This window comes from Tasmannia lanceolata, unplaced genomic scaffold, assembly GCF_043159265.1.
Source record: "Tasmannia lanceolata isolate RefF3 unplaced genomic scaffold, GAP_Taslan_0.1 ptg000005l, whole genome shotgun sequence".
In the NCBI taxonomy this organism is placed as follows: domain Eukaryota; kingdom Viridiplantae; phylum Streptophyta; class Magnoliopsida; order Canellales; family Winteraceae; genus Tasmannia; species Tasmannia lanceolata.
Genome location: NW_027518682.1, coordinates 8,279,030 through 8,298,515, shown reverse-complemented (window position 1 = coordinate 8,298,515; position 19,486 = coordinate 8,279,030). Strand labels below are relative to the sequence as shown.

The window sequence follows — 19,486 nt, the reverse complement described above, 5'->3', positions numbered from 1 at the left end:
GTCTTGTTTCAACCATGACTCTAGTTCCATCTTCTGGCCTTGACTCAGAAAGCCTTTCTTCATCAGGAACTTGTTCATTGTTAGGCCTGCTATCTTCCAGAGGCCTCACGTTGTCTGGCTCATTATCTTCAGAACCACCGAATCTGGTTTTTCTCCCCATGATTACCCAGGTGTCCCACCGGGCGTGCCAAATTGTTTATGGCAAAAAATGGACAGGCGTGCCAGGGATCAAATGACCCCAATCGAATCAATCTGCTCAGGCGATTGGAGGAAGAAATTATCTTCCCGGTTCTAAATCTTCACACTAAGTGTTCAGATTGGTCAAATGGTGGAAATTGATTGATGAAAGTAAAATTAACAATTAGAACTACTCCTACGAAATACAAGAATTGATAGATGAAATTAACAAGTGTATTGCATTTTCTGCAAATGATCATGGATCTTTATTAGTGCTCTCAAATTAGTATTTATAATTACAGACAACAAAGAAGTTACAAAGTCGGTTACAACTGTTATAATTTCAAATTTCAAATGTAGTAACTTCTTTTAACTGTAGATCATTCTATTCAAATTTCGAATATAGTAACTTCTTGTAACTGCAAATCATTCAGTCTTTATAACTGCAAATCATTCAATCTTGGGATATGAACAGACACGAACTTGTCTGTGGTGAAATCAGAGCGTCAACACAAACCCATCAAAAAACTTACATTAAAGGTAAGCAAAAACCTCCTTGACCTCAAGTTGTGTGCTACCACGAAATATGACAATCGCCCCGAAACTCACGATAAGAGTGAGCATACAATTTAACTGCTTGTTTGTCACCAGTGACCAGTCACTAAAAAACTACGTGCTTTGTTCATTTCAGTATCGGTTCAGGTCAACACATGCCAAAGTCAATTTAAGTGAATGGATTAGATTTTTAATCCAGATAAATTATATTCCCACCCCCTTTTCCAGCATTTCCACCCCCTTTTTTTTTCTGTCATTCTTGAAAAGTCAAACAAAAGAGAGTGCAAGTGCAATCATTTTTCGGAAATGTGAGGAAATGGGGTGCGAATATCATTTTGTTTTGATTCCTAACTTCTTTCGTACACATATTTTAGGACGACTCCGTGGTCCTTACTTTTATTTAATTGTACCTTGCTCTTGCGGCATTTGATAGACCTGGCAAATGGGTGGGCTGGGCAGGGCCGGGTCAACCCGCGGTTGATACGGGTGCGGGTCACACGGGTCGGGTCAGGAAATGACCCGCATTTTGTGGGTCAGAATTTACGTGACCCACGCCCAGTGCAAGTGGGTCGGGTCAACCCGCGGGTCAACCCGCGGGTCACCCGCAAATTCAAAGCATTTTTTAATTTATTATCACTTTGAGAAAAACAAATTTGCCTAAAAAGAAGTTTCTTTTATCTGAAATACATTTGGCTCCAGTAGCATCCTAATCAATTGTAATATTGAAACAACGTCCTTATTTTCCATGGAAATGGCATTTGAAGGACAAGTAAAACTTGTAATATTGAAACCACATCCTTATTTTCCATGAAAATGAGTCAATTGAAGAACGACTAAAAGACATGAACTCACAAAGAACAACAAGACGTTTTTTTAAAGAAACAAGAAAAAGAAAAAAAAGGCATAAAACCCGCAGGTTGACCCGACCCAACCCATGTTTTTGCTGGTTGGGTGGTCCGCGGGTCGATTTTGGCGGGCCACTAAAACCCGTGCCCGCAAATTTGTGGGTGGGTCGAGTCGACCCGCGGGCACGGGTCGGTTTTGCCAGGTCTAGCATTTGATATTGTCACAATCCCTCCACCTTGAGGGAAAAAAAATGTTGCACCACCAACCACATTTGGCCTATAAGAAGAAGAAGAAGAAGAAGCCAATGGACAAACATGCTTCCACAGGGATAGACACACATCCACAAACCATTGGCTTTAATTCTATGCCCACACCAAAAAAACCCATTAAAGGCGACATTCTCAGGGATATCTGCTGTATCCATATCCATTTTCTTCCTCTTCCTCCTTCCTTTCCCCTCCTTGTCCGACAAGGACATTAAATGGTGGTGCAGTCGCACACCAAACCTGGAGCCTTGTGAGCATTTCATGAGCCATGGAACAAGAATTCGAATTCCACAAGATATCAGTTCAAATTATTGCCATGGAACGAGCCATTCACGTGCAAAGCCACATGGTGTCTCTAGGAGATAAATGTCGCGACAAGCTTGAGAAGGTGGGATGGGCCGATTGTCTTGAGCTGTATGAGACTACCATAATCCGACTCAACCGCACCATCGAACAGTCGGGCCGGTGCACCAAAGACGATGCCCAAATATGGCTAAGTGCGGTCCTCACAAACTTCGAGACATGTGAGACGGGCTTCATAGAGCTCGGTGTACCGGAATATATGTTACCTCTAATGTCCAACAATGTTTCCAAATTGATTTTCAACGCTCTAGCGATTACCAAGTTTATACCCCCTTCCAAACCAAAATACAATGGCGGGTTCCCGAATTGGCTTTCGGTCGGTGATCGGAAACTTTTGCAGTCATCTTCTCCGGCTTAGCTGGCGAATTTAGTGGTGGCGCAAGACGGGTCGGGGAACTTCCGGACCATTAAAGAAGCTATCAGTGCTGCTTCGAAGAGGGCAGGTAGTAGGAGGTTTGTGATTCATGTGAAGGCAGGAATTTACAGGGAGAATGTGGAGATCACCAACAAAATGAAGAAAATTATGTTTGTGGGTGATGGGATTGGAAAGAGTATAGTGACAGGCAGCAAAAGCGTTGTAGGAGGTGCTACCACTTTTGGTTCTGCAACATTCGGTAAGTGCACTTGGCAGCCATGGGGTTTTGCCATGAGTTTTTGGTTGACCTTTGACCTTTCCCTTTTAGTTGATCAACTTGAACCTTCTCCTCTCCTCAAAACTGATAGAGTCGAGGGCACTGTGGTCATTTCGCTGATGTCTTGACTATAATTTCCTATAAACCAAACGACCCATACCCAGTGTTGTTTGGGTCCCATATTTAAATCAGTTCGGACTTTGGGCTTATGGGTTACACGACGAAGTAAAATTACCATAATATCCACGAATTTGAAATTCTACGGTTATAAAAATGAGGGCAATAGTGGTCACTCTGACGATTATTGTCTACTTTGGGCCCTGGACTCTCACCCCTTTTAATTTAATTATTGCACAAAATTATTCCTTTAAGAGTAGTAGCTGTGTACGCTATGGCCATCCTCTTACATTTTTTCTATTTCTGAAGGAGAATGGTTTTTTATTTCAGGTCACAAGAGAGTCTCCTCGTATCCTAACAGAAGATAATAGAGTAAGATGAGGCCACCACACGTGTGCATCATCCTCACTCCTCTTCATCTGATCATAAAGTCTGGCAAGAATATCTCTCCTTCTGAGGAATTTTTGGGTGGAATTTGGAGAAAAAGGTACGAGAAATGCGGCAGGAAATATCTCCTCCTCTCTCTCCTCACCTGTCACGTCAGCCACGAAGGCTTGACAGGTTACCGAGAGATCCGGCCTTGTTGCTCCGAGCACCGGCAACGGAATCCGGCGGGTGCTCACCGGCGGAGAGATTCCATCCTGATCCGGTCCCTGTTTCTGAATCCGGCACCAGAGATCCGACCCCGGCGACTTCCAGACGGCAGCCGTACTCAAGACGCTGGGCGGATCGCCGGAATTTGCTTTAGATTCCGGGATCGGAGTTCCGTCAAGGATCCGTTCACAATATTGGGAGAGCGACACATTTTGCTGGGTGGTGGAACCTTTGGTGCTTTATATGAACTCCGGCGGGATCAGCCGTGTAGTGGGGGTGAACTCTAGATGGGCAACTGGGGCGAATTTAACCCCGCTTGGATTCCGGCGAATCCAACATGAACCTAGTCATTTGGGCGCCCGGACGGCCTGTGGGCATCCGTTACGGTCTGGGCCTACCGATGAGGTGAGCCTCCGGATTCGCCGAGCTGAAGAGGCGGCTTGGATTCCCGTCCGAACCAGGAAGACCAGACGTCTGGAGAATGCCTTCCACCGAAGACAAAGTCGAGCTTTGGGAGACTGGAGATGCCACAGGTGTACTTTTCGGAATTTTAGCAGGAGGGCCAGCTGCTGGAAATGTCACAAAGCTTGGTCCAGTTTGGACTTCAATTTTCCCGGTCGACACTTACAGAGAGCGGCTCCGGTGGTGAGTCGTCCTCCTCAACCACAGGAGCTCCCTGCGGAGACAGTTAGATCGGAGGCTTTGCTTCCTGCGACTTCAGAAGGGGTAGCTTTCAGCATTGAGGTAGTCCCCCTTAAATCTATCAGTAATGCAGACTTGGGACTATGGGGGAAGATGAAGGAGGGTTGGGATGGTGATCTGGATGCCTTGGAGATATGGCTTGTTCAGAATAGCAGACAAGGGAGTGAAGCAGTGGTGTATAAAATTGCTCCTCTTGAACTACACATTGCCATCCCTGCAGGTGCTAATCGTTCGATTTTGATCAGAGACTGGAGTTCTTCATTCGATTCTCCTTTGGCAGACCTGCAAAATTGGGATCTAAAATTTCCTAAGGGGGGGAAATCGTCCTGGTGGAAAATAGAAGGCGTTCCGCCTGATGCTTGGTGTGCAGACAATTTTCGGCGCATCGGTAAAAAATTAGGCCAAGTGGTGGAGGTGGATGTCTCATGCTATGCTGGTTCCGGATATGGGGTGGGTAGGTTGAAGATCGTAACTGCAGGTCGCCCTGGAAATGAACTCTCTATCCAGAGCTCTATCGATGGCACCATTCGCTGGATTCTCGCCTCCCGGGAAATTGACGAAGGACAAAAGCACTGTGTCAATTTATCAGCTATTGATTCAAATGGGATGCTGGTTGAGGAGGAGGAGGTAAATCATCATCTCATTACTAACAACATGAGTGTTATCAATGAAGACCCACCGTCCATCAACGAAGTCCAGCATGCATTTAATGCATCCATTGTCGTCCCAGAGATCCTCTCAGAGTCGGCCTTCAATGTCGCCAACCCTGGAATGGTGGAATCTGCGCTCCCACCAATCGCTATTCGGGCTCAGCAGGAGTTGCCGGATCTCAACCTTTCCTCTGAGGCAAATGTTCAAATTCAAACAGAGGGTCCCACACAGGAACTCAGGTGGCACAGTGCCGATCGGCCTATTCAGGGACTTCCCTATTCCGATTCTCCGTACTCCCAGGTCAACAGCTATGCAGATATTATATCCATCTTATCTTCTCCGTATCAAAGAGACTCCTCTCGAGTGGGTGTCAGTCTCGTGCTCGCTTCGGAGCGCGAGGAAATTGATGCACAAGGGGTTGGCGATAAAGTCAGATGGGATTCTTCGCTGGCGGATCTTGGGTCCCAGGAAGGGGAGAGGGATTTCGAGCCTCATCACGTATGTCCTGGCTCAACCACCCCCTCCTCTTTGGCAGTTTTGAGCTCTACCCAGAAGAGTCTTAAGTATCTCGGGTAACAATCGATCTTATTATTATGTGACAGCAGAGGAGACTGGGGTCAGCCAGTTGAGAGGACCTAAGACAATAAATCCCACCAGCAGATGTTTCTTTTTACCTAGAGAAGACTGTTTTTCCCTTCAGTGCCGGGTGGGGCTAAGGGTGGTGCTATTTGACAATCGTTGCTGGGGTGATATGCGTTCTTTATTCTACGGTACCCCTAGGGGGCGGCCCTTTTGTTCACTGGTCCAGGTTTCACTCGGCAACTACTCCCATCCTCCTTCTCCAAGATGGTGTAGCAAGGCAGTCCTACAGCCCCTGCTTTGTGCCCCATCACTCTCTTCTTCTCGGGTTGAATCTGGTCCAGTTACTATCCATCAGGTGATTGAATTGATGGTGGATCATACAGTGTCTCTCAGCTCACACTTGGGCCTAGTTTATCCGGGGCCGGCTGAAGATTACCGATCCAACATAAAGGCGGCAGAATTGAGGGAGGTCGATGGAGTGTCATCTCCTGCTCCTATATCCGATGCAAATCTGAAACGTACGGAGAGAGAATTGATACGGCTCCACTCAGATATCAATTATGACTCTGGATCGCATAGCAGTGGTCTCAAGCGTAAGACAAAAGGAAGAAAAAATGGAGTTGGGGAGGGGAGGATCTCACTGCACTCTAGTTGTTGATGAAGATTCTATCCTGGAATATCAATGGTTTGGGCTCTCGGGAGAAACGAATTCAAATAAAAGCAATAGTTAAACACCGGCGACCCGAGGTGGTGTGTCTACAGGAAACTAAGATGGAGCAAATCAGTTCCATAGATATGAGTAGCATGGGGTTCAACTCTGATTGGAATTTTGCTTTTGTAGCATCCAAAGGAGCTTCAGGGGGTATCTTGGTGGCATGGGATACAGTCTTGTGGGCCAGCTCGGATGTTTGGCGAGGGGTCTTCTCACTATCTGTAGCCTTCTGCAAATGTAATGATCAATCAGAATGGTTATTCACAGGCGTCTATGGTCCTTTGTCCGCTTCCGACAAGTGTTCCTTTTGGGAAGAATTAAATCAGAGGCGTGGCCTATGTTCCGCTCCTTGGTGTATTGGGGGGGATTTCAATGAAGTTCTAGATTCACGAGATCGAATTGGGGGTCAGCGCATTACTGTGGGTATGAGAAATTTTGCTGATTTTATCGCAAACAACGAGCTAGTCGATTTACCGTTGGGCGGTGCATCTTTCACATGGGCAAGAGGTACGAACCGGAGCCGCCTTGATAGGTTTCTTTTATCGGGCGACTGGTTGACAGGCATCTCAGAAGTTTACCAGCAGGCATTACCCCATTCTGTCTCCGATCATTGCCCTCTTCTTTTGTCCCCTAAAATGGAGTCCTGGGGCGCCCCTCCATTCCGGTTTGAATTAGCTTGGCTGGAAAATCCCCTCTTGGAGGCTCAATTAGTTCGATGGTGGGCGGACTGTGCCTTCTCGGGACCCAGTGATGTTGTCATTGGCAAAAAATTAAGGTTCATCAAAGGGAAATTAAAAGCATGGGCTAAGGCGCAGAAAGAGATTGCCCTCGGCAGGAAGAGGGTCCTTGAGGACCGATTGTTGGAGATCCATTCATTGGCTGATCGTGGATCGGCAACGGCGGAGGATTTTGAGCAACAAGGAAGGCTCATACAAGAACATAAAGAGTTGTTAAGGCTTGAAGAAATCTCATGGCGGCAAAAATCCCGAGTCAAGTGGTTGATGGAGGGGGATAAAAATACAGCCTTCTTCCATGCCATAGCCAGTGCTCGCAGACGAAGGAACCGAATTGAATCTTTAGAGGTGGAAGGGGCTGTTGTCTCGGACCGGGAGAGGATTATTGCGGAAACTATTGCATTCTACCGATCTTTGTACTCCGATGACGGGCTTGTTCGCCCAATACCCCAAGACATCTGTTTCTCAAATTTGAGTCTGGAAGCTTCTGCTGGATTGGAAATCCCCTTCTCCGAGGAGGAAATCAGAATCGCTCTATTCTCTCTAGCTCAGGATAAAGCCCCTGGCCCTGATGGATTCTGCTTGGCTTTCTTTCAGACGTGTTGGGACACAGTCAAATCGGATCTTATTCGTTTCTTCCTAGAATTTTTTGAGGGTGCTATTCTCGACAAGGGGACGGGGGCGACTTTTCTAGTCCTTATTCCCAAAATTGATGGAGCATCCAAAGTATCAGATTTTCGTCCGATTAGCTTGGTGGGCAGCCTATACAAGGTACTTGCGAAGGTGCTGGCGGACCGTATCAAAGTAGTTCTTCCATCCATTATCTCGGTAAATCAGAGTGCTTTTCTAGGCAAGCGTCAAATTCTTGATTGTTCCTTAACAGCAAATGAGGCAATTGACTATTACCGGCGGTCAGGGGAAGGCGGCATCTTATGTAAGCTTGATATGGAGAAAGCATATGACCGTGTGGATTGGGCCGCTTTAGATTATCTTATGGGTCGTATGGGTTTTGGGGAAAGGTGGAGAGGGTGGATCCGGAATTGCTTATCATCTGCATGGTTTTCTGTTCTACTCAATGGTTCAGCAAAAGGATTCTTCAAATCCTCTAGAGGATTGCGGCAGGGCGACCCTCTATCTCCATTTCTTTTCTTGATAGTGGCCGAATCCTTATGCAGTATACTGAAAAAGGGTAGTGACATGGGGCTATATAGAGGATTCCTAATTGGGACCAGTAAGGTGGAAGTCTCGCTGCTTCAGTTTGCGGATGATACCCTCCTGTTCTGTTCACCGGTCCTCTCCCAGCTTCTCAACCTTAAAGCCATGCTTCGGTGTTATGAGATGGTCTCAGGTCAACGATCCAATTTTGGCAAATCTCGGTTGTATGCGATTAATGTATCTGAGAGCGAGGCTTCATCCTTCGCCGGAATTATGGGGTGCGGTCTAGATGTCTTTCCTGCTACCTATTTGGGTCTACCTCTCGGGGTGGGCCGTCCGAGACACAACCTATGGGCTCCTATTATACAAAGGATTGAGCGTCGGTTGGCCACATGGAAGCGCCGTTTGGTTTCCAAAGGAGGTAGATTGGTGCTTATAAAGGCTGTTCTCTCTAATATGCCAATTTATTTTCTATCCCTTTTTCATTGTCCAGCTTCTGTTGCTAAGCGCATAGAGCAAATTCAGAGACGATTTCTGTGGGGTGGTTCAAGGACTTCCAAGGGGGTCTCCCTTCTTAAATGGAGTCTAGTCTGCTCTCCAATTAAAAACGGAGGTTTGGGTATCAGGAGAGTCCAGCTCTTTAATCAGGCCCTTATGGGCAAGTGGTTGTGGAGATACGGAGAAGAACACTCCTCTTTGTGGGTTCGGGTCATTGACAGTAAGTATGGTTCATCTCCTGGGAATTGGGACTCCGTTGATACTTTCAAAATCAAAGGAATCACAGTATGGAGGGACATATTGCGTTTGAAGTCCTTTTTTGCCCCTGGAGTTCGCTTCAGAGTCTATAGGGGGGATCGAATTCGGTTTTGGCAGGACCCTTGGTGTTCGTCCCATTCTCTTCAAGTTTTGTTTCCTGACTTATATATTGTATCTTCTCAGAAAGAAGCTTGGGTATCGGAATGTTTCGAACGGGTCCAAGGGCAAGTGGAGTGGATTCCCAAGTTCCGTCGAGCCTTTTTTGTTCGGGAGTTAAGCGATTACAGCGCCCTTATCTCCTTATTAGGCTCTTGCTTCATCAAGTCTTCGGGCTTAGATCGTCGTATTTGGATTTGGAATCCGTCGGGGATTTTCTCTGTTAAATCTTTTTATCTCCATCTGATCCCCACTCTAGTGGAGCATGCGTCCTCCGCGGTTTGGCGCCTCGCATGCCCTCCAAGAGTTGCTTTCTTTGGGTGGTCGGTTAGCTGGGGACGAATTCAGACGATAGATTTCTTACGGAAGAGAGGAATGTGGCTGGTGGATCACTGCCCCCTATGTCTATCCGCCGGGGAATCCATCGACCACCTATTTATACATTGCCAGGTTGCTTCATATATTTGGGGTCATCTCTTTTCTAGATTTGGAGTCAGTTGGGTTGCTTCCAATTCTATGGCCGAATTTATTAGGAGTTGGGACTGGGCTCCGTGGAAGAGGAAAGGTAGAATTTTGTGGAAGATGTGTCTCTTAGCCTCCTGGTGGTTCTTGTGGAAAGAGCGGAATGCGCGGGTCTTTGAAGGGAAGGTCAGGTCCCCATATTGGATTTATATACAGGTGGTAGCAGCGGTCATCTCCTGGGCCCGTTCACTTCCTCTTTTTCGGTTTGTTTCTGCGTATGCCCTTTGGGAAGGGTGGTCAACCATATGCATGGAATCGGTTAACAAAGTGAAATCCCGACCCTCATGGTCCCCCCCGCCACCGGGGTCTCTGAAGCTCAATTTTGACGGTTCCTCTATCGGTAACCCAGGAGCGGCTGGAGTGGGGGGGTTATGTCGGAACCATAAAGGGGAAGTCATTTGGGCCTATTCGGGGCCTCTTGGATTTGCCGACTCGTCTGAGGCGGAGGTTCGAGCCATTCACAGTGGGATTCTTTCCATGCCTCGCTTGGAGTGCGACAGTCTGATTGTCGAAGGCGATTCCGTAAATGTTATTCGCTGGCTTTCGGGAGACGCTTCTCCCCCTTGGAGATTTGTGCACTTCTTTGAGGAGATAGAGGATAGAGGAAAGGGCTACTCCATGGTCTTTCAGCATGTCCGGAGATCGGCCAATGTGGCAGCCGACTCTCTGGCTAAGAGTGGTGTTTCCCGGGCCGAATTGGAGTGTTTTGACTATCTCCCCCCTTGAGTCATTGTCTTGCTATTTTATTTGCTCATTGTTCCGACAGGACCATCTCGGTTCTGCTTATTCATATATATAAATATATATTCTGTTGCTTTCTTCAAAAAAAAAGATGAGTTTTTATACGGTGCCCGACCGTAAGTGCAGTCAAAACGTACGGTACCACCCATGATAACAGCAGGCCACTTTTTAAGAGGCTGCTGTTGGATCAAATATCTAGGTGGTACTTTTGAAGTACCAGCTTCACGTGAGTCACGGTCGGGCATCATATAATTTCTCCAATAAGATATCTCAAAGTACATTGTTTATATAGGAGACTACATACATACATACATACATACAAGAGATTCCAGACCCCTCTACAGATAATCTATATCATTTATGTCTTATCCATATTAGTGAAAGTAGACTCAGTCCAAACTCTAAACTCCCAAAATGAAATATGAACAGTAGGACACCATTCAATTTGCTTAGGCCCTCTTTGTTTTGGATTTTGAAAATTGATATGTGAGTCCAAAAATGATTATTGGACACAACTTCTAGAGTCATTTCAAAATATGGTGATTCCATAAGAAATCCCATTAATCAATTAAAATTCTTTATTATTATTAGGGATTTACTAAGGACCATCGCTGAAGGCATTTCGCGGGCCTGCTGTTGCATGAGAGAGCAGCCACATAGGCTCACTTTTCAACAGCTTTTGTCTTATTCATTTAATTCATCTGAGGTGGCTGCTCTCATGCAACAGCCCGCCCATGCAATGCCTTGTGTGATTCTTCCTAGCGAATCCCTTATAATAATAATAATAATAATAATAGTAATTATTATTATTATTATTGTTATTATTATCATAATAGTTATTATTATTTTGTAAGAAGGCCAAGTTTGACGAGTCTAACACTATAATTCCTGTTAATCTAATCCATAATTTTGCATTACATTAAAAATTACAGGGGTCATTGGGGATGGATTTATTGCTCAAGGTATGACATTCCGTAACATGGCTGGTGCCAACAACCATCAAGCAGTTTCAAGGTGGGTCAGGGCGCGAATGTTCGATTATGGCAAGATCTATGGATTGGGACACAAAAGCTAATGGATAGATTCCCAGACCTATTCAGGTTGGCCCGTAACAACCTTGCATCTGTGCAAGACAACTTCAATAGAAGGGCAGGGACTGATAGCTTGGTGTGGGATGTTAAGCTACGGAGAAATCTGAAAGAAGAAGAGATCAATAATTACACCTCCCTCCTTCAATTATTGGAGGGCTGTTACGTATCCTGGAATGCCGAGGATTCAATTGTCTACCAGCCATAATCGGAAGGTGAGTTCACGGTTCGTTCTTTCCTATAACACCTTTTGACAGCAATCAATTCCGCCTAGGATATTGGCTTTCACCTGGTCGGTCACCCATAGGTGTCTCAATACATGTGACCGGTTGAAAAGATGTTCCTTTCATCTCGCTAGTAGATGTGTCTTATGCGGTATGGAGGAGGAGTCTCTCGATCATATCTTCATTCACTCTGCTCTTTCTCAACCAGATTGTGGAATGCTATTTTCCGGGCTTTTGGAGTTCAATGGGTTTTGCAGGCGTGAATATCCGATGTATTGCTTAATTGGGGAGGGGCCTTCCAACATTGCATAGGTGAAGCATTATGGAAACCTCTTCCGATGGCCATTACTTGGTACATTTGGAAGGAACGGAACAACCGCATATTCAACGACAAGGCGAGGCATTGGAGGCACATTACTCTGGAAATCAGATTAGCCCTTATCTCCTGCGCAAAGGGGAACGGAAGCATTCCCTACTCTACTAGTCTGGCATTGAAAAACTGGCTTGTGATGGCGCATGAGAGGCTACCTCGGAGGGAGATAACACAGATATGGGTTGCATCGGAGGAGGGATGGCTAAAACTTAATTTTGACGGCAGTTCCCAAGGCAACCCTGGACCTGCTGGTTTTGGGGGTTTGATTCGCGATTCATCTGGGAGAACTATAATGTCATATTCCGGACCCGCAGAGATTTGCGACTCGAACGAAGCCGAGGCTAGGGGTCTGCTTTTCGGACTCAGATGGTACTTCTCTCATAACTTTGGGCCTTTAATGGTGGAGGGGGATTCCTCTAATATCTTAGCATGGGCAACTAATAACGGTGGAGGGCCATGGAGATTACATAATATCCTTGATGAAATCCGGGACCTTGTAAGGGCCATTCGCCCTACTCTCACACATCGTAGGAGAACTGCCAACTCCTCGGCAGACACGCTGGCAAAAGAGGGTGTTATCTTAATGTCTGTCATTGTAGTATTTACAGGGGCTATGACCTTCTGTTGATCTGCTGTATAGTTTAAAGCACCTTTGTACTGGGACATCTTGTCCCCTCTCTCCTTTTTAATAAAATTTCTGTTAACTTTCAACAAAAAAAACAACCATCAAGCAGTAGATCTGCGCTCAGGGTCCCACCTCTCAGTCTTCTACCAATGCAGCTTTGAAGGATATCAAGACACCCTCTATGTCTACACCCAAAGGCAATTCTACAAACAATGCGACATATATGGGACAGTAGATTTTATCTTTGGAAATGCAGCTGTTGTTCTCCAGAACCGCACCATCTTCCCAAGGAGGCCTATACTGGGACAGGAAATCACATTAACAGCCCAAGGCAGATCAGACCCAAATCAATATACAGGAATCTCCATAGATAATTGCAGAGTCACCGCATCTTCAGAACTGAAACCGGTGCTAAGCCAAGTAAGGGCATATTTGGGGAGGCCATGGAAGCAGTATTCTCGGACAGTTTACCTCGAAACCTTTCTCGATAGCCTAATTGACCCTGCAGGTTGGTTGGAATGGAATCATAATTTCGCTCTTAGTACCTTGTATTACGCAGAGTATAGGAACACTGGCCCTGGTTCTTCAACGGCGAATCGAGTAAAATGGCCTGGCCATCATCCCATAACTAGCCCAGCTGTGGCATCCAAGTTTAGCATAGGGAGCTTCATATCGGACGGGTCATGGATACCATCGACCGGGGTGCCTTTCACTGCTGGCCTTTGATTTGATCTACTATGTGGAGTAGGGGCAAGTTTACTTGTTGGGACTAATAACTTGTAACAAATCCTTGTTACTTGAGGTTTGCTCTGTCAAACTTGACCTTGTGGGACTTAGTAGACAAACCCTGAATAAAAAATGGTATGTTGATACTTCGTTAATTATTATTTGATTCTAATAAATGATTTGTATAGCCCCAAGTTGGTGCAACAATTACTTGTTTATTTCTGTATGTAACGTGCAAGAGTGGAACAATAAAATACAAAGCCAGATGAAGCTGCTTTGCTATTGTCTTCTCATGTTTTTGTGCTTTTTATACTGTTTCTTACGATTTTTTTGATTAATGAAAAAAACAAAAATAATGAGGTGGGTGGACTTAAAAGGCTCTGAAAATTCTGACTTGTTGTACGATATGTGGCCGAACATTGTCACACCATAACATGGTCGCATATATATGAGAAAACTGTTGGTGCGCTTAAGTTGTTATAACGCCTCCCATTCGTTTAAATGTTTGGGTCCCGCTAAAGCGCACCAATGGGAGGCGTTTAACAACTTAAGCGCACAAAAAAAATGGTGCGCTTAAGCGCACCAACACTTCTCTCTCTCTCTCTCTCTCTATGTCGTCGGAATTACTTATCTATTTTATGTTAACACCAACAACTAATCATTCTCTATGGACCATGTTTCTGCCCATTTTTCCCCTCAACAGATGGCAATGTTAGGATGATCCTATAGGGCTGATTTTTGGTACATACCCTATCCATGGAAGGGCCTTCCAAATGAATGCTTTGGATCCCCAAAAAATGTGGGGCCACATGTGTTTTTGAGCTATTGCTTAGATAAGCTTATCTAAGCTATAGCTTAGGACCATTTTCCTCTTATGTTAACACCAACAACTAATCATTCTCTATGGACCAAATGACAAAACTACAGATGTTTAAGTTTTCTATTCTTAGATGACTCTAAAATCATTATTATTATTATATACAACTTTTATCAAAGAAGGCATTTATGTCAGAACCTACCTGGTTATTTATGAGATTTCTACAGAAATGTTGTTGCAATTAACATTGAAGGCGAAGAGGTTTCTTGTGTTAGAGGATTTTCAAAATAAAAAAACTGTTTTGAAAAGGTTTTATAAAGAAAAGAATTTTTTAATGTAGAATATGTTTGCTTTATTGGAAGAGGTGAAAACTGCTTTGTGGGAAGATACACATAGTCTCACAGGGGAAAGTTGAAAAGTTGGAGAGGGGTTGATATCCATTTTTGCCTTCACAAATCGTAGGGTTGGGATGATCCTGTGGAGCTGATTTTTGGGGCACACCCTATCTATGTGAGGGCCAATCAAATGAATGCTTTGTATCACCCAAACAATGTGGCCCCTACTGTATTTTAAGCTAGTGTGTAGATAACTTATCTACACTTGTGTGTAGAAACTCTCTCTCTCTCTCTCTCTCTCTCTCTCTCTCTCTCTCACACACACACACACACACAGACACACTTGATGCAAAATGTGCGACGATGCATCTCATTAGGTGTTTGATATTTTAAAACAATTATGGATGGTAGTCTTGCCTATATCATGGTTTCTACGTGTGCATTTGTGCTTATTCTAGCATTTCCTGATGTTTCATCTTTAAATTCTATCATTTGCATGCATTTCCTTGATTTTACATGATTTTCACCGAAATCGAAATGTTTCCATTTCTGTAGTGACCGAAACTGAAACCGAAATTTAAAACCTTGCACTAGTTTAGGTATTATAAAAGGCTTTCAAGTTGGAACTCTTATTGAACGTACGACTATACCCTTGTAGAATTGAAGGAATGGCCTCTTTGGCACCCACAACTTTCCTTACACATGAATACCAGTTTGGGCCAATGCCCACTTTGGCATCCACTAATTACATGGCTCATTTCTTTCAGCCGTCTCACCTACATCTCGACAAAGGCGAAATCGCTTCATCGCCAATACAATGAATGGAAACAGAGTATTGGATTTATCTGTAGTTCAGTTTGAAGAACAAAAAAAAGAGAGAAGACAATCATTGCCTTAATTATCTGAGAAACTGAAGATCATGTCCTACCAATGTTGCAAAATTTCTCCAGCATGGCACAATTGAAGAAGATACATGCCTATATTCTCAAAACTTTGCTATCCCATAGCAGTTTTTTTTTTCAAGATCATTGCTATGTTATATCAAATGAGAAACATAGTATGAGAGTTCAGCTTTCAAGTTCATTGCCTGTAGAACTCATGGCGGTGATATTGGAATTTCGATAATTGCGATGGAGCACCTTCTTGAGCTCGAGCCAGTGCCTGTGGTCGTTAGGGACCGACTCCAAAATATTTCAAGATTTGGAATCAACATTAGATGTTGACTTCTCAATCCTATTCATATTCATTTCTTCACCAAATCACCGATCTCTTTAAATAAATAAGCCGGATTGGAATTCGTACAAAATATTTCTATCATCCGCTCATTTTCATAAGAATTTATGTTAATTGAACTCATCGCAGTACCAGCATTTCACTGGAAAGATGCACGGATGGGATAGAAAATGGACCACCATTTATTTTTCCATTGATTGAATACAATGCAATTAGAGCTTACATGGGCTAGCATGTTGTATGTTAATGCTCCTTGCTCTCTCAGCATTTATATAGATCAAAGATGGTAGCAAAGGATTCCAATTTGAACAGTGCCAATGAGAAGATCCAAGACTAATAAATTTCATGTTAAACTACTAATAATTACAAAAGCTTAAGCTGTTGGAGAAGGTGTTATTGATCATTTATACTTCAACACTCCCCCTCACTTGTGGACCCTCTGTCTTTTTGGTTGGCCTTACACCTGGACATACACCTGGACATTTTAATATAGAGGAGTTAAGAGTTTTGAACCAGAACATGTTGCTTTGATACCATGTCAAACTACCAATAACTCCAAAAGCTTAAGCTGTTGGAAAAGATGTTATTGATCATCTATACTTCAACATTTCAATTTTTTCTCCATTTCTAGATTTACATTCTGATGAATATGTAACAGTACATTTTTTCTGGATTTACGTTCTGTTATTGATCAGCTGCTGAAAAAAACGAAGAAATCCACTTAAAGAACTAGATGAGGGAGGGGTGAGCGGAAATGGAAACTGACCATACCTAAATGACAAGTTTCAACCCATTTAAATCTGGACCGCACATAGGCCCTGTTTGTGTTGGAGGGGAATTTCTGGAAAATTTTGGAAAGAAATTTTTTTTTCTAAAATATCCTACTCTTTTGATAGAAGAAAATGGTAACTTGAACCAACTTTATTCAATTTTTACATAGAGGAACTTTCAACTTACGATAGTATCTCTCTAAATTAACTATAATTAAATTATTTCCTTTAATTGATGGGAAGAAAAAAAAAATCCGTACGTGCAATTAGTATGGGTTGCTGTTTTTACAGTATAAAATTAGTTGCTCTGAAACAGCATACGTCTCATTAGTATGTGTTGCTATTTTAACAAATAGAAAATTAGTATGAGCAGCTACTTCCAAGCAATATTCAGTAACTAAATAACTTTGTGGGATTTGCTAGCGTCCATCGCAGAAGGCATTTCGTAGAGCGCTTGTTGCATGAAGGAGCAGCCACATTGGCTCATATTTTGTCTGATTCATTTAATTCATCTGAGGTGGCTGCTCTCTGATGCAACCGACTGTCCGCGAAATGCCTTATGCGATTGTCCCTCTCAAATCCCTAACTTTGGAAGTAAAATTGAAATCTGCTTACGGTAGCAACTTCAATTCTCACCCAAATTAAGTTAGCTATTCTTCTTGGGTTGGCAAGTGATAAATTCAGCAACACACACTTTTTAGATTCCTTAGTTTCAGCACCTGATTTTAGCAACTAAAAACAGCCGCTTTCACTTCCTTTATTGCTTCTAAAATCTGTGACAATAACAGTAAGTTGCTGCTCTTGGAGACAGCTGTTTCTATTAACATGCAGAAAATATTATATATTTGCGTATTGCTCTTGAGTTTGTTATTGTCACAATCCCTCCTCGAAGAAGAAAAAACTTGGCATCCTCATCACCATGCCAATGGAGAAAGGAGCTTCCATAGAGATAGACACAAATCCAGAAACCGTTGGGTCTAACTCTAAGCCAACACGAAAAGGCCTATTAATTGTGATATTCTTAGTGCTATCTGCTGTATCTATTTCTGGTTTCGTCCTCTGCCTCCTAGCATTCCCCTCTCTGTCTGCCAAGGACATGAAGTCGTGGTGCAGTCACACGCCAAACCCGGCGCCTTGTGAGCAATTCATGAGCCATGGGCCTTATTCTTCGAGTCAGAAACGAGAATCCGAGTTCCACAAGATGGCAATTCAAATTGCCTTGGAACGGGCCCTTCACGCGCAAAGCCATATCAGGTCACTAGAAGATAAATTTCAAAACAAGCTTGAGAAGGTGGCATGGGAAGACTGTCTCGTGCTTTATGAGATCACCATACTCCAACTCAATCGGACCATGGACGGGTCGGGCCGGTTCACCCAAGACGATATCCAGACATGGCTAAGTGCTGCCCTCACAAACCTTGAGACGTGCAGGACGGGCTTCGTTGAGCTAGGTGTACAGAAAAATATGTTATCTCTATTGTCCAACAATGTCTATGAATTGATTGTCAATGCCCTAGCACTTAACAAGCTTAAGCCATCGTCCGGACAAAAATACAATTCCGGGCTTCCAAATTGGGTGTCGGGAGGTGATCGGAACCTATTGCACTCATCTCCGTCGGATTCGCAGGCTAATATCGTGGTGGCCCAAGACGGGTCCGGGGACTTCCGGACCATTAAAGAAGCTATCAAAGCTGCTTCGAATAGGAAGGAAAGTGGGAGGCTTGTGATTTATGTTAAGGCAGGAATTTACAATGAGAATGTGGAGATCGGACACTCATTGAAGAACATTATGCTTGTGGGTGATGGGATTGGAAAGAGTATAGTCACCAGCAGCAAAAGCGTTTCACAAGGTTATACTACTTTTAGGTCCGCAACCTTCGGTAAGTACAATTTGCAGCCATGGCGTTTCGTTTGACCTCTGACCTGTTACTTTTGGTTGGCCTTTTGACCTCTTTATTGCTTACACTAAACAACCCAAACCCTGTCCTAAAAAAGAATCTTTTGTATGTAATCCTGTATTAATCTCATCCATAGTATATTTCACAGTACAATATAAATTACAGGGGTCATGGGGGATGGATTTATTGCTCAAGGAATGACATTTCGTAACACTGCTGGTCCCAGCAACGAACAAGCAGTTGCTCTTCGCTCGGGGTCCCACAACTCTGTCTTCTACAGATGCAGCTTCGAAGGATACCAGGACACCCTCTATGTCTACACACAAAGGCAATTCTACAGAGAATGCGACATATATGGGACAGTAGATTTTATCTTTGGAAATGCAGCTGTTGTTCTCCAGAACTGCACCATCTACCCAAGGAGGCCTTTAAATGAGCAAAATATCACAATAACAGCACATGGCAGAACAAGCCCAGATCAAAATACAGGAATCGTCATACATAATTGCACCATCATCGCTTCTTCCGAGTTGAAAAAGGTACAAAGCTCAGTAAAGACATACTTAGGAAGGCCATGGAAGAAGTATTCCCGGACCGTTTACCTCGAAACCTTTCTCGATAGCCTAATTGACCCATCTGGTTGGTCAAGATGGATTGGTCATTTTGCTCTTAAGAACTTGTATTATGGAGAGTATAGGAACACTGGCCCAGGTTCTTCAACGTCCAATCGAGTAAAATGGCATGGCTATCATGCCCTTACCGACCCATCTAAGGCATCCGAGTTTACCGTAGAGAACTTCATATCGGGCGAGTCATGGATACCGTCGACTGGCGTTCCTTTCAATCCTGGCCTTTGATTTGATCTACTGTACATGTTGAACTCAGCAGGGAAACCCTAAATGAATAATTAATTCTTTGTTGATTTTTTTGTTAATTGTTATTTGATCCTAATAAATGCTTTGCATTGCCCCATTTGGGTGCAATAATTATTTTTTTTCTACATGGAATTTGCAAGTGTGGAGCAATAAAATACCAAGCCACCAGTTGAAGCTGTTTTGCTAAAAAATAATCAAAATAATGAGATGGGTGAAAAGTCACAAGAACAAGTGGGTCGCACTGCAGTCTCTCATCTTGGT

The 19,486-nt window shown here is 43.8% G+C and overlaps 1 protein-coding gene and 1 pseudogene across 1 annotated transcript; both read left to right on the top strand.

The window, feature by feature from the left end:
- Positions 1-11,911: 11,911 nt before the first annotated feature.
- LOC143876335 (putative pectinesterase/pectinesterase inhibitor 17 pseudogene) lies at positions 11,912-13,297 on the top strand (annotated as a pseudogene).
- A 4,251-nt stretch (positions 13,298-17,548) lies between these two features.
- Positions 17,549-19,207, top strand: LOC143876562 (pectinesterase 2-like). Its single transcript, XM_077378269.1, has 2 exons — positions 17,549-18,332; positions 18,516-19,207. Exons 1-2 carry the CDS (start codon positions 17,549-17,551, stop codon positions 19,205-19,207), a joined length of 1,476 nt encoding a protein of 491 aa, XP_077234384.1.
- Positions 19,208-19,486: the final 279 nt, after the last annotated feature.